Consider the following 18,371-nt stretch of genomic DNA (forward strand, 5'->3'; position numbering starts at 1 on the left):
TGAAACTAAGACATCAAAAGCTAGGTATCCCCTCCTTACCTATACCAACAGAGACATTAAACTCCAATTCAAACATTCTTCCCTTCCCATTAAGGCAACGAAGCTTAATGACTCTATCTAACGGTTTCTTAATTGGATAATCACCTTACTCAACTTTAGTATTCTTGTCAAATGCCAAGTTATTCTCTTAAAAATACAATCATTTCGCATCTTTTGATTGAATCATATCACAACAATAGTATATGAGAATTGCTTCCACACCATTCTAATTTTTACCACGACATACTAAAAAATAATTTATAATAATACAATATAGGACTATAAAAAAGTGCATTTGTAACGCATAAACATTTTTACTTTCATGTAAAAAAAAATTTGGAAATCTCAATGTTTTTAGCATTACCAAAATTGTTTGAACTGCAGTCTAACAAAGTTATTGATTTGTCCAATAGGAAAACAATTCGTTAATCAAAACTCAATTAACAATATCATATAATTTATTTTAAAGTTTTAATCTCTCTGCAGTGGTCGTTTGGCTGCTTCTCCGTAGAGAATTTACAGACGTGGCAGGGTCCCAGTAGCGGGCACACGATCTCAGCATCTACCTCGAGACACCATATCTATCCCTCAACGTACAAGACTTGTGCCCCACCGATTTGTCTTTTTGTCGTGAAAAGTTCTGCTACAGAAGAAACCCACCACTGACAGAAACATGTCTGACATTAATTGGCACTTTCACCGTTAAATACTCATTAAACCCACAATTAATTAAAAAATTAATCTTCCCTCCACCAGACTGTTCGTCCCCTCTCTCTTTAACTGCCTTCCAAAGCCCAAAGCGGAAAGCCGAAAGCCGAAAGCCAAAAGCGGAAAGCTTACCTTCGCAAACCTCACACCTTCTCCTTCCAAACCATCTCACCACCTCTCTCTCCAGCTCTCAAAACCCTAAGTTTCCGGCGAAATGGCTGCCGAGTTCACCAGTTGCGTCGAGTACGGCCTCGGCCTCTCCAAGCGGGTGTTCTACGGCAAGGAGTCGGTCCCCAATCCGTCGGAGATGAAGAGGTCATCCAAGGCTTATTTTCCGGAGGCTCCCATGGTGTACGCGGTGGTTTCCGACCCGGAAATCGTCGATAATCCGGACATTCCGAGCTACCAGCCGTACGTCCACGGCCTGTGTCAACCGCCCGCGTTGATACCTCTGCATATGCACGGGATAGGTATGGAGATCGAGGTTTATCTGGACACTGCGTTTGTTACCGTGAGCGGCACGTGGCGCGTTCATTGTGTTTCCGCCGCGAAAAGGTGCGAGTGTCGCTTGGCCGTGCCGATGGGCGAGCAGGTAGTGGGACTTTTGACTTATGTTGACCATTGGAAGCTTTTTATCTTTTGAAATTTGTGTATTTTTTTGAAATAGTAAAAAATAAGGGAAGAAATTTATGCTACTAATTATTCTAGATTAAGTTAATGTAATTTGTTTATTTTTTCGGATTCAGTAAAAAAGAAGAAAAGAAATTTGTATTAGTGATTAATCTGAATTAAGTTAATTGAAGACTTGAAATTGGAAATGGAAGGACTTAAATAATATATATATATATATTTATTTTTTTTTTTGATATTTTGGTACCTAATTATTTGTAATATGAAGATTTATAGGCTATATTTTTAAATTCTCAAGAAAAGAACATGATTTGGCTAACAGGGTTCACTTCTAGGTGTTGAGGCTGAGGCCGCCGGAAGATCATATCGGACTCAGCTGATCGTGGCGGAGGACCCAAGAAATGTGGAGAAAGTAGGCCAAGATGGTTACTTTCTGAAACGCCAGGCATACACTTTGAAAGTCCCACAGGTTGATGGAGGCTCATTACTTTCATTCAAGATCAGATGGTCTCAGAAATTGTTGTATCATGATGGCCAGTTCTCCCTCAGTGTACCTTTTCGTTTTCCTGCATATGTCAATCCCGTTGGGAGGAAAATTTCAAAGCGGGAAAAGATTTTGTTGAATGTGAATGTCGGTACTAACATAGACGTTTCATGTAAAAGTACCAGCCACCCTCTTAAGGTAAATCATTTTCGTAAGTTCCACATAGTCCTTGGATGTATGTGAAGTGATACTGATTACCGACTACTGGTTTTGTAGGAAGTGAGGCGCCAAAGCGGTAGATTGAGTTTTTCATATGAAGCAGAGGTACAATCATGGTCAAATGCGGCCTTTAGTTTTTCATACACTGTAAGGCTTTGAATCAATGCTTGTGTTATTAATGAATTTTGTGATATGCATGACTTTGTGAGAAGTTTTTTGGGAAAATGATGGTCACGGAGCGATCATGATATGTGTTTTTTCATCTTGAATGGAAACTGTATTTACAGGTTCATACAAATGACTTGTATGGTGGTGTGTTCTTGCAATCTCCAACGCTTCGTGATTTTGATGATAGGGAGATGTTCTACTTCTATCTGATGCCCGGGAATACCCAGATTAGAAGGGTTCGTTTAGCCCTAACACCTATTTCATTCTAATTTTATATAATGTTGCATTGAGGTTGTAATGGGATAATCATTCGCATTAGATGGTGAATTTTCCAGTTCCATGTCCCAAATAATTTTTTTTATTATTAAACGGACTTTTACGGCCTTATGCCATGGTAATTCTAACTTTATATTGCTGAATTTATAGGTTTTTAAAAGGCAAGTTATATTCATTGTTGATATGAGTGGAAGCATGCTGGGAGACCCTCTTGAAAATGCAAAGAATGCACTGTTGGCATCACTTTCTAATCTCAACCGAGAAGATACTTTCAACATAATAGCTTTCAATGGAGGGGTTCACTTATTCTCATCATCAATGGAGTTGGCAACAAATGAGGCAATGCTAAAAGCTAAGAACTGGGTTGACGCCAATCTTATTGCGAATGGTGGTACAAATATCTTGCTTCCCTTCAGAGAGGTACCCCAAATGTTAAACATGTCCTCCTAGTTACCACTGTGCATTCATGCATATTTCGAAATGATTTCTGTCTAATCGATTTCAACAACATGCACACTCTTTGAAGAGCATCTGATTTTGTATCCTGTGGTCTGATTTGTTTTAGGCTATGATATTGTTGGCCAAGACGGTTGATTCACTTCCCTTCATCTTTCTCATAACTGACGGCGCAGTTGAAAATGAGAGGGAGATTTGCACTTTTATGGAAGGTTATGCAAGTGCAGGTTCAGTTTGTCCTCGCATATCTACTCTTGGCATAGGTAAGGGTATTGTTCCTTTACTTGTTGGATTTTGTTTTGGATCAAGATCGTTTAGTTTGACAACTATTAAAATATTGACGATCGTATTACTCTTCCTTTCTAGAATTTGTAACTTAGTTTTCCTGAAATATCTTGACAGGTTTATATTGTAACCATTACTTCCTGCAAATGCTAGCCCAAATTGGGAAGGGCTACTATGATGCTGCTTATGATTCAGGTCAGTTCCTTCCCCCTTTCTTTTAACTGTAATTTCATCATTGTTCACCAAAATAATAAGTTGTCAATACAAAATACGATAAGGATGTGTTTTATTAGTAATGATGCTGATCTTGTGTGATGGTCTCAAACTAAGGAATTCTCTCTCTCTCTCTCTCTCTCTCTCTCTCTCTCTCTTCCTACATGTATTAAGCTATTAATATATAGTATTATATACTTAAATATATTCTTTCGTTGCAGAGTCAATTGACTATAAAATGCAAAGGTTATTCACAAGTGCATCGTCAGTGATTCTTGCCAATATAACCGTGGATGCTTTAGACTCTCTTGATTCACTTGAGGTATGCTAGTCTTGGGCCTTTGGCTGAAATTTTGTGTCCCATTTTGTATCTCGAGGTTTAATGATATTAGAGTCTATTTTGCTAGGAGGACTTTAAATATTACTACCTTTTCGTCTAACAATTTTTCCATTCCAATTTCTAACTGCATAGCGGCATGTTGTACTTTTCTGTTGCTCCTTGCAGCGGTATCCATCTCATATCCCAGACCTTTCATCTGGAAGTCCATTGATCATGTCAGGCAGATACGAGGGAAGCTTTCCCGATTCCATTAAAGTTCGTGGTACCTTGGCTGATATGAGCAATTTTGTTATAGACTTGAAAGTGCAAAGATCTAAGGATATTCCACTTGATCAGGTAAGAAATTGAAAATGTTATGTAGAATCACAGTAAGCAATGATCTGCCTGCCCTCTTTACTTCCCTGCAAGTACTTTTGGTATTGATGAACTTATGCCTTCTTTTCTCTTCAAATCAAAGAAATGGACTCATTTACCTGCTTTTTTCTGGAACAGGTGCTTGCAAGAAGGCACATTGACATGCTTACAGCTCATGCATGGTTATTGGGAAGTAAAGAGCTAGAAGAGAAGGTTTTTTTTCTTTCATTTTTTGGTTGGAGTTTGATGAATCCTTCTGTCATTGAATCATAGATAAGCAAGACTGGCTGCATGCTCTTCTGCAACTGCACCGATTCCCTATCTCTACCTTATCTAACCATAACCATCACGAGTTTTTCTTAGTCAAATTTCATGCTAATTATTTTGTTGGTATAAGTTCGGATTTATGTACTCTTTTGACATCCACTACAATTGTTCAACCTGCTTTGCTTCTAGGTTTCTAAATTGAGCAAACAAACTGGGGTTCCATCTGAGTACACTTGCATGATACTATTGCTGACTAATGAGGGGAAGAAAGCACCGGAATCAGTTATGATCCAAGAGGTATGCATCTTTAGCTCTTCCCGTGTTTCTTATATGATGCTTGCTAGTCATATAATCTCAAAATAACTGAGTTCATGGATGACGCTTTTGAGTTTATAACCAGTTAACGCTCGCATTGAAGTTCCCTTATTGCTTAGCAATAAATAATAGACGTAATCTAATTGCTTCCAACTTTCAAGTAGGTCTACAACAAAATTACTCAGTGGAAGAAGCCAGGGTCGAATAGCCAGAAGGTGATAATCCTCGGAAACCTGGGTTTTGGCTTTGGTAACTTGACTGCAACGGTCCAGAACAAAGCACCGGGAAGTGAAGAAGAAAAGCCGGCCGATGCCACAGAAATGTTGGTGAACGCGGCTTCCAACTGCTGCAGCCGAGTACTCGACCGCGTCTGTTGCATGTGTTTCATTAGGACTTGTTCGCACATGAACAACCAGTGCGCAATTGTTCTCACACAAGTCTGCACTGCCCTTGCCTGCTTTGAGTGCCTGAATTGTTGCTATGAACTATTCGCAGGATGATGTAACGATATAGTATATCAAGGAATTGAAGAGCAAAGCAGAAGAATCTTATGTTTGTATATAACATCTGTTGTGTTTTTAATATATGATGAAATTTCTTCTTCTAATCGAAGTTTCTCTATCATATGTGTTGTATTTTCTTTAGGCCTCGTTTGGTGCGTATGACTGCATTTATTAGACTCAGAGACATGTTGAAGCAGGAACGGATGGCGACTTTCAAATATTGTTGAACTTGAAGATTAATCATGAATTAAACATATCCCTTTCTTAAAAACTAACGTCCATTTCTGGCTTCAAGATATATTAAATCTAATGAGTGTATCTAGTTTAATGCAAGACACAAGAGACCAAACATTTCAAAGGCATTGTTAACACTTCACAATAATCATCTTTTATCGTCGTTTTAAATACCATTTCAAATGAGTTCGTGATAAGTGACTGAATTCCACGATAATGAAAGTTCAAATACACAAAATCATTAGTGTATTTTTTTTTAATATAATGATATATTTATATTAAAGACAGATAATTTGAGCTACATTATAATAATTTAATTTTAAAATCATCATCTATATAAGTTAAACTTCAAAACTCGCACATTCACATGGTTTGACCGAACTTCCAACCTATAAACTCAACGAGAAGGTAATTGGGAGTCAAATAATTTCAAGTCCGTTTCAGAGTTTACGGTTTTTCGATAGTTGTCATTAGCCAGCCCAAACTCCAAACCTCCCAATTTTCTGGTTTGTCCCTTTTTTTGCCCTTTCCCGCCCCCACCCCACCCTTTTCCTTTTCTTTCTAGTCCATACCAACCTTCTGTTTGGATGCCGAGAAAATTAAATCTCTCTCCCTCTGAGATCGAAGAGCATCAATCTTCACTGAACTTTTTTTGTCGGCAACCAAACAGCCAATTATCTGATTCTGTTTATTGTGTCATTGTGCAGCAACTAATTCGATTGCTATTACAGTGAATCCACTGCTGGTTTCAATCACAAGATGCTCCCCAGAGTGGGTTCGTTCGTCTCTAACTTTCTCTTGATCGGCTTTGTGGTCTCTCTGTCTCTCCCTTGCAGGTAACCCCGAATCTAAAGTTTTCAAGTCTCCCTTTTGATTACTAATAATAACGCCATGTTTGGAGGCTGAGATTACACTGAAAGTGCTTTTCCAGGGAGCACTTCAGTTTTCTATACAAATTTCGACATGCTTCTAATAAAAGCACTTTTAGCAAAAACGCTCGTGAGTAGAACTGCTTGCTATATGTATTTGAGTAGTATTTCCTAACGGGTCTTTGATTTAATGTTTTGTAAAAGTATAGGTCTGATGCAACTGCAGAGAAGGAGATGACATTAGCAATAATAAAGCCAGATGGGTTGTATGATAACTACACTGATAAGATAAAGAACGCTATTTCGGATTCTGGTTTTAGAATCCTCAACGAAAGGCTCGTCCAACTTGACGAGGACGCTGCAATGAGCTTCTATGCCGAGCATTCTTCAAGGAGCTTCTTTTCTGACCTAGTCAAGTACATGACAAGGTATCTGTTGAACTTATGGAAATTATTCTTAGTTTTCTTGGCTAATTGCTAGATCAATATGTTTGGATGTTTAATCTTCGCAAGCTTCACATCAGTTGTTTCTTGTGATGCATAGCTGATTGACTTAAACGTCTTTGATGGTTTTGTTTATGTTTCCGTCTCGCTTTCACATCTTTCTTACTCTATGATAGTAATTTACATGTCAACATGTATCTTTCTTGTCTTTGCTGGCATCTACTCGAAACACACATATATGCATTCATTGCCCGTGAACACATGCCAATGAACTGTAGCAAACAAAACTGCTTAACTTATGTATAAGCATAGATATGCAACGTATTCACTTCGTAATAACTGATCAAGAGAAGGCATCATTGTTCACTCAGTGCCTTACCATGGCAATCTGAATTCATCTCACACATGAGCTATCTATACGTATGAGAATGATCGGAAGCTTATTAGTTCCGTTCTAGCAAATAGTTCCTTGTTTTAATCAGAAGACCGAAATATTATGAGTGTGATGTTTTGTTGTTGCTGCATTACGATGTTCTCTTCTCTCTCCTCCTCCCACTCATTACTTTAACAGTGGACCAGTATTGATTATGGTTTTGGAGAAGGAAAACGCTGTTGCAGATTGGCGCACTTTAATTGGCCCAACTGATGCAAGTAAAGCAAAGATTACTCATCCCAACAGGTGTTTTATGTTATTGTTTAATCGTCTTTATACTTGTTAACTCTTTCTTAAATTTCATAGTACAACTTAACCGTGTATCCATTTCCGTGCTGGATGTCCTGATTAGTTCCTTTTTTTTCCCCCAGCATAAGAGCATTGTGCGGGAAGGATTTACAAAGAAACTGTGTTCATGGGTCGGATTCTCTTCTATCAGCTCAACGAGAGATCTCATTTTTCTTCAAAGAAAAGTCTCCAGGTAAAATCTTTCTCCCTTTTGATGGTAGTTTTGGATTTCAGCATACCTACAAACATTTTTCCATAGAAGACAATGATCTAACAACTAGAGCACAAACTCGAAAGTGTTGTTTCACTATGCTAAACAAAATTCTGAACTGAGTTCTGAAGTAAAAAAGAAACGATTCTCTTGTTTATTACCAACCTCAAGTGTCTCATAAGTGCATGCTGCGTCTTTCTTTTGACAGGCAGCGGAAGCATGGAGCATGACGAATTGTAGTCAATGAAAGCTCAAAAGCAGAACAACCTGTCTTAGAAAAGGCTGTTTACATTCGATTGTTCCACACAATGTCCAGAAGGACAAGGACAACTCCTGTGCCAATTCTTTATGACAGTTAGGCCCTCTGTTACCAATTGCTACATCGTACAAATCTCTTCAATCTCGGGTTCGATCAACTCTGCTCTTTTGTCATGACTTACATATGATCTTATCTATTAAAGTTGTTAAGTATCACAGGCCGGATATCACATGGAGCTTCCTAAGCGATGTTTTTTTTTATTTTTTTTATTTTTTTTATTGTTATTCACCTCAGATGTGTTGAAAACATCAGTTTTCTTCCCCATATCTCAATCCAGTTTCACCTTCGGGACACAGTTCGTCAGGTGATAATTTGCATCCATTGTTGTATACATGTACACGAGGGGAATGTGCTCATGTTATACCGTCTGATATGTTAATGTTGGACTTCGATATAGACAATTTATGTAAATGGATTCGTATTGGAACGTGTGATCCAGATTGACATTTTTTTTTTGAAATCACTGTATTTGCTGCCAACATTTTATTTTGAGTTATTTGCTGATTGCCTCCTCCTGAAACTTGTAAGAGGTTGCCAGTTTTCCCATGAACTTTTATTTTAATCAATTTCCCAATGAACTTTTATTTTTCAGTACTGATCACAACATATTAATAGTGGGAGGTTAAAGCCGGTAAATTACTGTGGTGTCGGAAGGCTGGGTTGAATATTTTTCAGTACTGACCACTACTGAAGTTATTATTCAAAACCTGTGGCAAAAGTTGTACAATCTATCACTTCTATCTCCGTATCTGTTTCCCAAATTTTTTATTACACCAAGAAGATTTTGAATATACGTATAAATAATATTATAAGTAATTGAGTTACTTTTTATATTATCAATTGATTTTATGATGGAACTTTAACTTTCTTCATGATATCCGGGCAAGTTGTCTCGCATGTGAAACTCAATGGCCACATGTGTTCCATATCACTCCGTTTGTGTTGTTCACTTGTTAGACTTGAAAAAACGTCACACGTAAATTGCCACACATAAGGGATCATGTTGAGAGAGTGAATCCCACATTGGGGAGACATGAGACCTTGCATGTGCTTATAGTAATTGGACCACTCTTCATATTGTCAATTAGTTTGTGTGAAACCATAACTTTCTTCATCTTAAAGTGTGTGGGTGTTCTGTATTGCCAAAATACATTTTTGTAAACTTCAAAATGTTAGGCCATCTCCAACCAAAGGGACCAGAGTGCCAGAGGGCCGAAAATTGTCCGAAAACCGTCTCCAACCAAGGGCTAGGCCAGAGGGCTCTGGAATCTGAGAGGGCCCCACGGAATCGGAGAGGGCTAGAGGGCTGGCCAGAAAAAAATTCAAATGCAACGGCTAGCTGACGTCAGCTAGCCGTTGCATTTGAATTTTTTTTTTATAGTTTTATTATTATTTTTTATTGACAAAATTTTTCCTATAACTTCTATTTTTAATATTTTTTTTTAAATTCTATTTTTTCCTATAACTTTTATTTTACAAAATTTGTTTCATTTTTTTTTTAAATTCCATTTTTTCCTATAACTTCTATTTCACATAGTTGCTTTAATTTATTTTAAATTCTATTTTTATTGACACACCCTGGCCTAAAATCAAGGCGTGCTAGCCGTTACGTGAGGGTGACATAGCCATGTGCACAGTGCGGAAACAAACGATAATAATAAAAGTACGAATAAATAAAAACCAAACTACTAAACAAAGTAATTAACATACATGTGCAAGCATAAGTGTGAAAAATAATATTTAGAGCACCGAGAGCCTAGTGCAGTCCAAAGGAACCAATACTAACTAAACACACCCAGAGGTAGTCCTACACTGGTGATAATCTGTCAGATATGTCGTGGATTCCTCGTAAGCCACCAAAAGAGCAAACCAACTAGAACCTGGAAGGGCGCAAAACAGAAAGTGTGAGTGGGCAAAAACAAAGCTTTTCAAAATCATTTCAATATCAAAAGTTCTAACCCCTCGCCGTAAAACCTGTAAAGTTTCCCAGAAAATAGAATATACACATATATCGAAAACATGCTCAGAAATATGCCATGTCGAATGCCTCTACATAAACTGTAAGTAACCAAGGCACAACCAGACGCGCCCCCCACGCGTGGCCATGTGTCAGGCACACTGACGGCATCAGGAATATTCCGTTAAAACTAACAGATTCCGTTAAAGTTAACCTGATGCCATTAAGAATATTCTGTCTTCTTCTCCGGCACATCTCCGGTGCTATCGCCGTCGCCGGAAAACATGAAAATTTTCAAACCTTCGTTTCTCACTCGTTTTTCAACCAAATTTCATGAAATTGGTACCAAAATGAAGTTTACAACAAGTAGAACAAAACCTTACCACTTTCAAGCTCTGAAATTCACAGAATCTCGCTATAGAAACTTCGCAAAATCCGGCCAAACCTGTAACTCACGATCCCGACGTCCAAATCCTTCTAACGAACCACCTCGAGCTTCCTAAGGACCTCACTAAGCTTCCTACAAGCTTCAAATTCCCTGAAAAACAACATTTCACATGTGCATGAACAGTGACCAAAATCGGGGTTCCCTGGTTCAACATGAAATCGAAGTATTCCTTACCTGAAATTGGTATGGTTAGACTCGTATAGTCCTCACGAACACAAAGGTATAGTTTTCTACCTTGATCCGCAACGTTTTCAAGGGTTTTGGTACTTGTCCGTACGAAAGAGAAATAAGGTATACGGGAGAAGGTGATGGAGATGAGGATGAATTGTGCGGCCCAGATGCAACCAGCCAACCCCCCACAACAATCACACAAATGACAAATATCCACTAGGGGCAAAAACGTCATTTCACACCTACGGTTCGAATAATTCGAGACGGGCTGTCATCCTATAACTTCTGTTTCACAAAATTTGTTTCATATTTTTTTTAAATTATATTTTTTTCCTATAACTTCCTAAGCCATTATACAATATTAAATTAAATTAAGTAACATGAAACAACATTAAACAATATGAAATAACATTATATAACATAAACCAACATACAAATTATACAACATAAAAAAAAAAACATTTAACAACATGAAACTTAAACAACATTTTAAAAAATATTTAACAACATAAAACTTAAACGCCTACTCCATACTTCTTTTGGCCCAAAGATGTGCAACAAGATCTCATGTTGTAGGTACTTGTTTGTGGCACGAGAACATATCATTCTATAGCACCTCATGTACTCATTTATAGAGATACTACCAGTTCTCGGATTGAAAGGCAAATTAGGCCCATCATATATTTTTGCATGAGCCATTCTTGACCTATTTGGATCTTCTTGGTCGTCATCGGACTCTCCATCAATATACTCATCTCGCTCATCCTCCACTATCATATTGTGTAATATGATGCAAGACATCATGATGGAGTCCAAATTTTCTCGACTCCACCCTCTTGCCGGTTCGCTAATAATCTTCCACCGTGCTAGTAGAATACCGAAAGCTCTCTCAACATCTTTCCGGTATGCCTCTTGGTGTAAGGTAAACAACTTTTTTGCATCATTCCTAGGGTTTGGAATTGCTTGGACAAGTGTCGCCCACTTTGGGTAAATGCCATCTGCCAAGTAATACCCCATATTGTATTGACGGTTGTTGATGTAGTAGTGAAGTTGAGGTGCTTTACCTTCCGTCAAGTTATTGAAAAGGGGTGAACGCCCAAGAACTGTAATGTCATTTTGGGATCCAGGGACTCCAAAGAAAGCATGCCAAATCCATGTGTCATATGAGACAACCGCCTCTAACACAATAGTTGGCTTTCTCGACCTTCCACTAAAGCCTCATTGCCATCCGGTGGGACAGTTCTTCCAATCCTAATGCATGCAGTCTAATGACCCTATCATGCCTAGAAACCCACGATATTCAGCTTTGCGAAGGAGCCGATTCAGATCTTCTTGATTTGGCTCGCGGAGGTACTCGTCTTTGTGAACCTGAACAATTGTGTCACAGAATTGTTGAAGAGTATCAAGGCATGTAGACTCAGACATACCATGGGTTTCATCCATCGAATCAGCTGGGGAGCCATAGGCCATCATTCGAAGTGCAACAGTAACCTTCTGATGAGGTGAGAAACCAGGGCGGTCTACTCTGTCCAGCTTCTGTCGAAAGTATGGATTGACTTGCTGGACATCACGAAGTAAATGCTCGAAGATATGACGCCTTATCTGGAAGCGACTTTTGAAATCCTCTTCTGTGTACACCGAATTGGGGTTAAAGTAGTTGTTCATCAGATTGGCATGCGACATCGCTCTATTTCGTGGTTTGTAAGAGTGACCAGCAATAGAGCCACCCCATTGAGGTTGTTCCTCAGTTGGCTGTCACACCATGGCTGCTGTTATGTTTTGTTTGTTGCGCCTTACTTGAACTTCTTCATCACACTCCTCATCTTTTCATCTCATTTGCGCCCATTTTGCTTCCAATTTGGAATTGGATGAGGACCCCAAGTTGGAATCCGAAGAGGATCCAAAGTTGGAATTCATTGCAAACTTGAATTGAAAGAGATTGAATTGAAATAGATTGAATTCAAAGTTGTGTGAATTATAGCCCAATATCCACCCTATTTATAGCAAAAGAAAAATTCAAATCCAATGGCTAGCTGACGTCATTTAGCCGTTGGATTAGAATTTAAGTTGTAGTTTTTAAATAAGAAATTATGTTTGGCCCTATGGCCCTTTGGCCCTCGGTTGGAGATGGTTTTTTGTGGCAGGGCTAAAACGAGCCATCTGGCCCTCTGTTGGAGACGAAGGCAAATATGGCCCTATACTGTTCATTGAAATATTAATATCTTGGAGAATCTTAGAGGGCCAGAAGGCTAAAACGAGCCCTCTGGCCAGCCCTCGGTTGGAGATGCTGAGGGCATGTTTTGTTAAGGTTTTGCAAAATAGTTGTTTGTTTTACATATACTTGTCTCTTCCCCTGCTTGCGCGAGTGGCAATTGATTCCTTTGTAATTTAATTTAATTTTTTTAAAAATTGATTTTATAATTTTTTTAATTTAAACGAATTAAAAAATTTTAAGAGTTAAAAGAAGCAAACCACACACAACTAGAGGTGGAAAAAAATACCCAGAAAACTGAAATCGAACTGGAAACGAAAAAACTGAAACATTAGATACCTGAAATCGAACCATAACAGAAACATTTGGTTGGACCAAACTGAACCGAATACTATATATGTATATAATTTAATTTAAATATGTAATATAATATATAAGATTCTAAATTATTACAACTGTCAGATTGGTTGAGATTTAATATCAACTGTAATAACCCGTCCCTAATTTTACTGTTTTTATAATTTTAAAGGAGTGATTTTACCAAAATGCCCCTCGGAGCAAAAACGTTGACTCTCGTTCTATGACATATAGAAATTATTATTTTAATTTATTTACGTTGCAATGGTCGATACGAACTCGTAAAAGCGAGCGGAATTGAATTTGGAGCTAAAATGAAATTTTTATGAATTTTTGAATGTCAAGGGCGTTTAGGTAATTTTATAATTGGAGATATTTCCTTTTTGGACTTGCCCTTGGTTGGCACGCGTTCCCCTACCCCATTTTTCTGGAGTGTTCCTTCCTTCCCCGAGAGTTCTCTCTCGCCTTCTTTTAATTTCATTTTCTTCTCTCCCTCGCTCATCTCTCTTACTCTTCTCTCCCTCCTTTGACTAGCTGCACATACACACCCACACACCTAAAACAACAACAAGACAGCACCACCACCTTCCCTTGTAATCCCTGTTAGTCCTTGAATGAGGAAATAGGAGAAAAACCCCTTGAAAGTCCCCTTCCTGCACTGCACAGTGCGGTTACTGTGAAAGAACTTCTCCAGCAAATTCTCGCCGTTTCTGGCGAAGGTAAGCCTTGAACTTGGTCCATATCATTGTAGATCGTGTTTAGGTTTACGATTAGTAATTTTTTGGGTGGTTTTGGTGATGTGGGAACATGGAAAGCACTAGGGAAGTCACTGTGCAATTTCTGGAAAAACTCAAACCGTGGCCGTTAGGCCACTTTCAGGTTACTTTTCCGGCCAGCTCCGACCTCCGTTGGATCTCAAAAGGGTATGGATCTCTTCTCCACATTTCTAGCTTTATGTAGGATCTTGAATCACTTGATTTGGACTCGCATCGAGCTCTTGAAGTTGGAGGAAAAATTTCTAGAATCTTGCAAAGGCGAGTATGGCATACTCGTGGGCGCATGGCACACACGCCTCCATTGGAGGATGGTGGCACTGACGACTTTCGGCTGACTTTCTGGTGACTCAACTTTGCATGTGCGGTGGCGTGTGCCCTCCTATCCGAATCCGACGTTTGTTTTCTCAAATTCAATCATTTCGCTAATTGGTCCTTTGATGTGCTTAGGTGTGTTTGTTGGTGACGACCCTTCTTCTCTAGTTTGAATTGCTTGTCGGCGACAGAGTATCCGTGAGTGGACTCCTCAAATTGCATATTTTTTTCATAAAAAATATTAGGCTTGCATGCATTCTACATTTCATGAATTAATTACGATTTATGATACATTTTATAGATTTCGAGATTTATGATTTATAAAGAATTTATGATTCATCTAATTTGTTTTATGAAAGATTTACGATTTACTAGTTTAAAGTTTATGAAATTTATGTTCATGGAAATCATGTTTATGGAATTGCTTATGATTTCAGATGTTGAGGTTTTGAATTCTAAGCTTGGTATGAGATTTTAAATTATGTTTTATGTGCTTAATTAGTGGGTATTCATAGAGTGCATACACAAAACATGAATCTATATATGTCTATGGTCATATGACACAGTTGATGAGTAGTGAGATATTTATGACATACTCACAGCTTCACTGGCGAAACCAGTGTCAGATAGCTTCACTAGCCACGGCTAATGTTGGTGTGTTATGTACCTTTTCTTCTTTGGTGTAATCCAGAGTTGTACAGCTTCACCTTCGGGTGATGGAGCTTACCATATTTCTTCACTGGCGTAACACAGTGTCATACAGCTTCACCCTCGGGTGATGGATATGCCTTCGGGTGACTATGATACCCTTAGTTGAGTGCATCATTGTTTTGATTTACGAGATCCTTTGGATTTGGCTTCGGCCGGTTTTGATATCACTTTTAGATATGGTTTTATTGTCTACAAACATTTTGGCATGTTAGAGTTTTTAGAAAAACCTATTATATAGTATTATATGTGTTTTCCAAATAATGGGGTTAGTATGTTTGAAAGAAAAATGGTTTTCTTAGTACTATTATTATTTATATTAAATTGGTCCACTCACGTTTTGTTTTGCGCCCATTTCAGGACTTAGAATCGAGGCGTACAATCCTGGCGTCGAGGCACTTTCGTATTAGTATCTTCGAGTCATCTTGGTGTAGGACCCACTTTCTTTGTAATCTCATTTATTTCATAATATTCCTTTTGCACTATTCTTGATTAGTTGTATACTCTGAATACGTTCCCGTATTTGCATTTTCCATTATATTTAAATTTACGTATTTTATTTATGTTCGTTCTTTCTTTTTAACTTGCATGCATGTTAAAATGACTTCGTCACCATCAGGTGTCGACCAGCACGTGTCCATCCTGGTGTTTAAGAGATAGCGGGATTGGAGTGTGTCATCAACCGTTGATGCAAAATCAACGTCTCTGTCTCTCGACCTGACCTCATTCATTTCCTCTCTCTGCTCTCTCGACTCTTCCACCCTCCTCTCTCTGCTCTCTGTCTCTCTATGCTTGAAGCGAATGCCCGTGACTGATGACGATCTTGCCTCTTGGCTGAGCCGTTTGCTGGGTTCAAGGAGCTTATCCTAGTTTTATGTGATGGGTTCAGGACCAGTGGGCTCGTTGTCGTGGCCAGCAAGTGAAGGTACTTTGCTAATTTCTTAATTAGTTTCAGATCAATTTCTTAACTAAGTTTTAGAATGCATTCCAGATCCCGAACCAACAAATAAAAATAATTTCAGTATTATTGAATTTTGAAAATACTAAATTTTGATTCGGTTTCGGTAGCATTTTGTAGAGAGTATTTTTGCTCACCACCATTTAGTGTGGTGTATGCTCACCACCCTATTTATTACCATTAAATAAGTTAAATTTCGAGATTCATGTAATGGATAAATAAAAATCTCAAAATTTAAACTCATCTAACGGTGATAAATAGGGTGGTGAGCAAAAATGCACTCCATTTTGCAAAGTGTTTCGGTTCAGTATTTAAATTGACAATTAAGATTCTGGATCACAAACTGAAGCAACCCTACCCATAATGCGAGTGGGTTATTTGGTATTTTTTAATTCAAAATCTTTTCAATTCAAAATTTTACTATAATTACTATTTTACCCTTGGTAGTTAAATCCTCATTTTACAAATGCTTAATTAGAGAGGGCATTTTTTTGGTAATGAATGTTTCACCAAATTGCCATTCTCTCATTATTTATAGAGATAAAAAAAGGGGTCTAAATGTGTATGGTAGGTTGTCTTGAAGAATAAACTCATAAATATAAAAAAGGGTAAATTGCACTTTACCATCTCAGGTTTATGGTCTATTACAATCGCATACAACATCTTCAAAACATTTCATTTTCATACCCCACATATCACTTAAAAATAATTAATTAAAGAAAAGTTGAAAAAAAAAAAAATTCCCAGAACCCATCTTCTTCCCCGACCCTCTCCCTGCAACCTAAAACCCCCATCCCACCTACCCCTACCTCCCCGGCAACCCCACCTCCCCCGCAACCCCCTCCCCTAACCATAGCAGCAACCTCCTCCGTCCAAGGCTGCACCGTTCCTCTCTCGGATTCTCCACCATGAGCCCACCACAATCACGTCAGCTCTTAATAGATCTATGGATAGAAAATGTAACGGAGGTACTATATTGAAATAAAATAGTAGGTGATGTATGAAAGTGAAATATTTTGAAGATGTTGTATGCGATTATAATAGACCTCAAACTTGAGGCGGTAAAGTGTAATTTACCCTATAAAAAATGAAAAAATTGTTGTAGACCTATTTTACTGATGGAAAAAAAAGGGAGAAGGCTGACATCAGAGAGCGAGAAAGTAAGTGGAGAGAGTTTGAAAATTTTATGGTGTGATTTCTCACCCTCTTGTGCTTTCTCACCCTATTGTGCTTTTATTTTTAGTGATAGGACTAGACAATCTTGCTCTCCAAGTAACACAAGTACAAGAAGGAAACATCTAAAAGATCTCATAGAGAATCTTACATATAATCTACTAGGATTTACACAATCACACTCTTAAGGATATTACGACTGCAACACTCTACATTGAGTGTGTAAATACTCAAATAGATGGCACATTAGATCTTCTTGTGATGACGTAGGAATAGTTGATGAAGTTGTCGGCACAGTGAACGAATACGAGTTTCAAAAGAAACGAAAGAATGCATAACTAATAAAACTCACAAAACTTGGCTATGGTAAAATCCAAGGTAGGATAAAGCCCATAGTCTAAGGAGAAAAATGAGAAGTTGCATTAAGCCAAAACTAAACGCGTTCATGATGCAAATAGAAAGCACGCAAGAGTATATTTGACTAGCCTAGGACAATTGCCTCATTAAAACCTCGTTAAGTAGGAAAAGCCTTATTGGGAAAAATACTACTTATCGTAGGGAAAAAGAGTACATTAAGATTAAATGAGTATACGTCTCAATATTGCCCTTGAGTTTGGCAAAACTTCCAAATGAGAATTACAAGCATTGATAATCAAACAATTTATGCATATGAATTCCTTGGACAAGCTTCTCAAAAGTAGACTTTGGCAATGACTTTGTAAAGAGGTCAGAAAGGTTGTCTTGGGATCAAATTTTATTGACTTCAATATCCTGATGCTCTTGATGATGATGTAAGAAAAATAATTTCAGCGCAATATGCTTGATGTTGTCTGATTTGATGTATCCTTTTTTGATCTGGTCGATACAGATAGGGATGGGCAACGATTATGGCGGGGGTAACCGTGGTTATTTACCTATAACTGTTTAATCTCTTACCTGCATAACCGTTTACCCATTGGGTAATTCCATAAACAGTTATACCCATACTTATAACCGTTTATAAACGATTAACTATATCCATAACTGCGTATCCATTTAACCGTAACCGCATACCTGTTTACCCTTTTTTTACCCATTTACCCAATTTTTACCCATCTATATAGTTTTTTAACAACTTGAAAATTAGAAAAATGAAATTTGTCCAGATTTTCTTTTCTTGACAATTAAACACCAACATATTTAACAACGAATTGATGAGATTTTTCTTAGTAGCCCAGCACCTAAGCATCAAACATTAATTTATAA

The 18,371-nt window shown here is 38.0% G+C and overlaps 3 protein-coding genes across 3 annotated transcripts; 2 read left to right on the forward strand and 1 right to left on the reverse strand.

Moving 5' to 3' along the window:
- Positions 1–776: 776 nt before the first annotated feature.
- On the forward strand, positions 777–5,504 carry LOC137708471 (uncharacterized). Its single transcript, XM_068447555.1, has 12 exons — positions 777–1,339; positions 1,700–2,059; positions 2,138–2,227; positions 2,368–2,484; positions 2,675–2,944; positions 3,090–3,243; positions 3,383–3,460; positions 3,700–3,800; positions 3,984–4,154; positions 4,311–4,385; positions 4,629–4,736; positions 4,919–5,504. The coding sequence occupies exons 1-12, from the start codon at positions 962–964 to the stop codon at positions 5,252–5,254; spliced, it is 2,238 nt and encodes a 745-aa protein (XP_068303656.1). The 5' UTR covers positions 777–961; the 3' UTR covers positions 5,255–5,504.
- Positions 5,505–6,000: 496 nt separating this feature from the next.
- On the forward strand, positions 6,001–8,481 carry LOC137709323 (probable nucleoside diphosphate kinase 5). Its single transcript, XM_068448408.1, has 5 exons — positions 6,001–6,327; positions 6,570–6,788; positions 7,375–7,482; positions 7,608–7,717; positions 7,944–8,481. The coding sequence occupies exons 1-5, from the start codon at positions 6,251–6,253 to the stop codon at positions 7,973–7,975; spliced, it is 546 nt and encodes a 181-aa protein (XP_068304509.1). The 5' UTR covers positions 6,001–6,250; the 3' UTR covers positions 7,976–8,481.
- Positions 8,482–11,389: 2,908 nt separating this feature from the next.
- On the reverse strand, positions 11,390–12,313 carry LOC137709036 (uncharacterized; the record flags this gene model as incomplete). Its single annotated transcript, XM_068448181.1, has 2 exons — positions 11,914–12,313; positions 11,390–11,700 (listed from the first exon to the last, which is right to left on the reverse strand). Coding segments are annotated over exons 1-2 (711 nt in total), but the record flags the coding sequence as incomplete, so codon positions are not given.
- Positions 12,314–18,371: the final 6,058 nt, after the last annotated feature.

This window comes from Pyrus communis, chromosome 11 (genome assembly GCF_963583255.1).
Source record: "Pyrus communis chromosome 11, drPyrComm1.1, whole genome shotgun sequence".
Lineage (NCBI taxonomy): Eukaryota > Viridiplantae > Streptophyta > Magnoliopsida > Rosales > Rosaceae > Pyrus > Pyrus communis.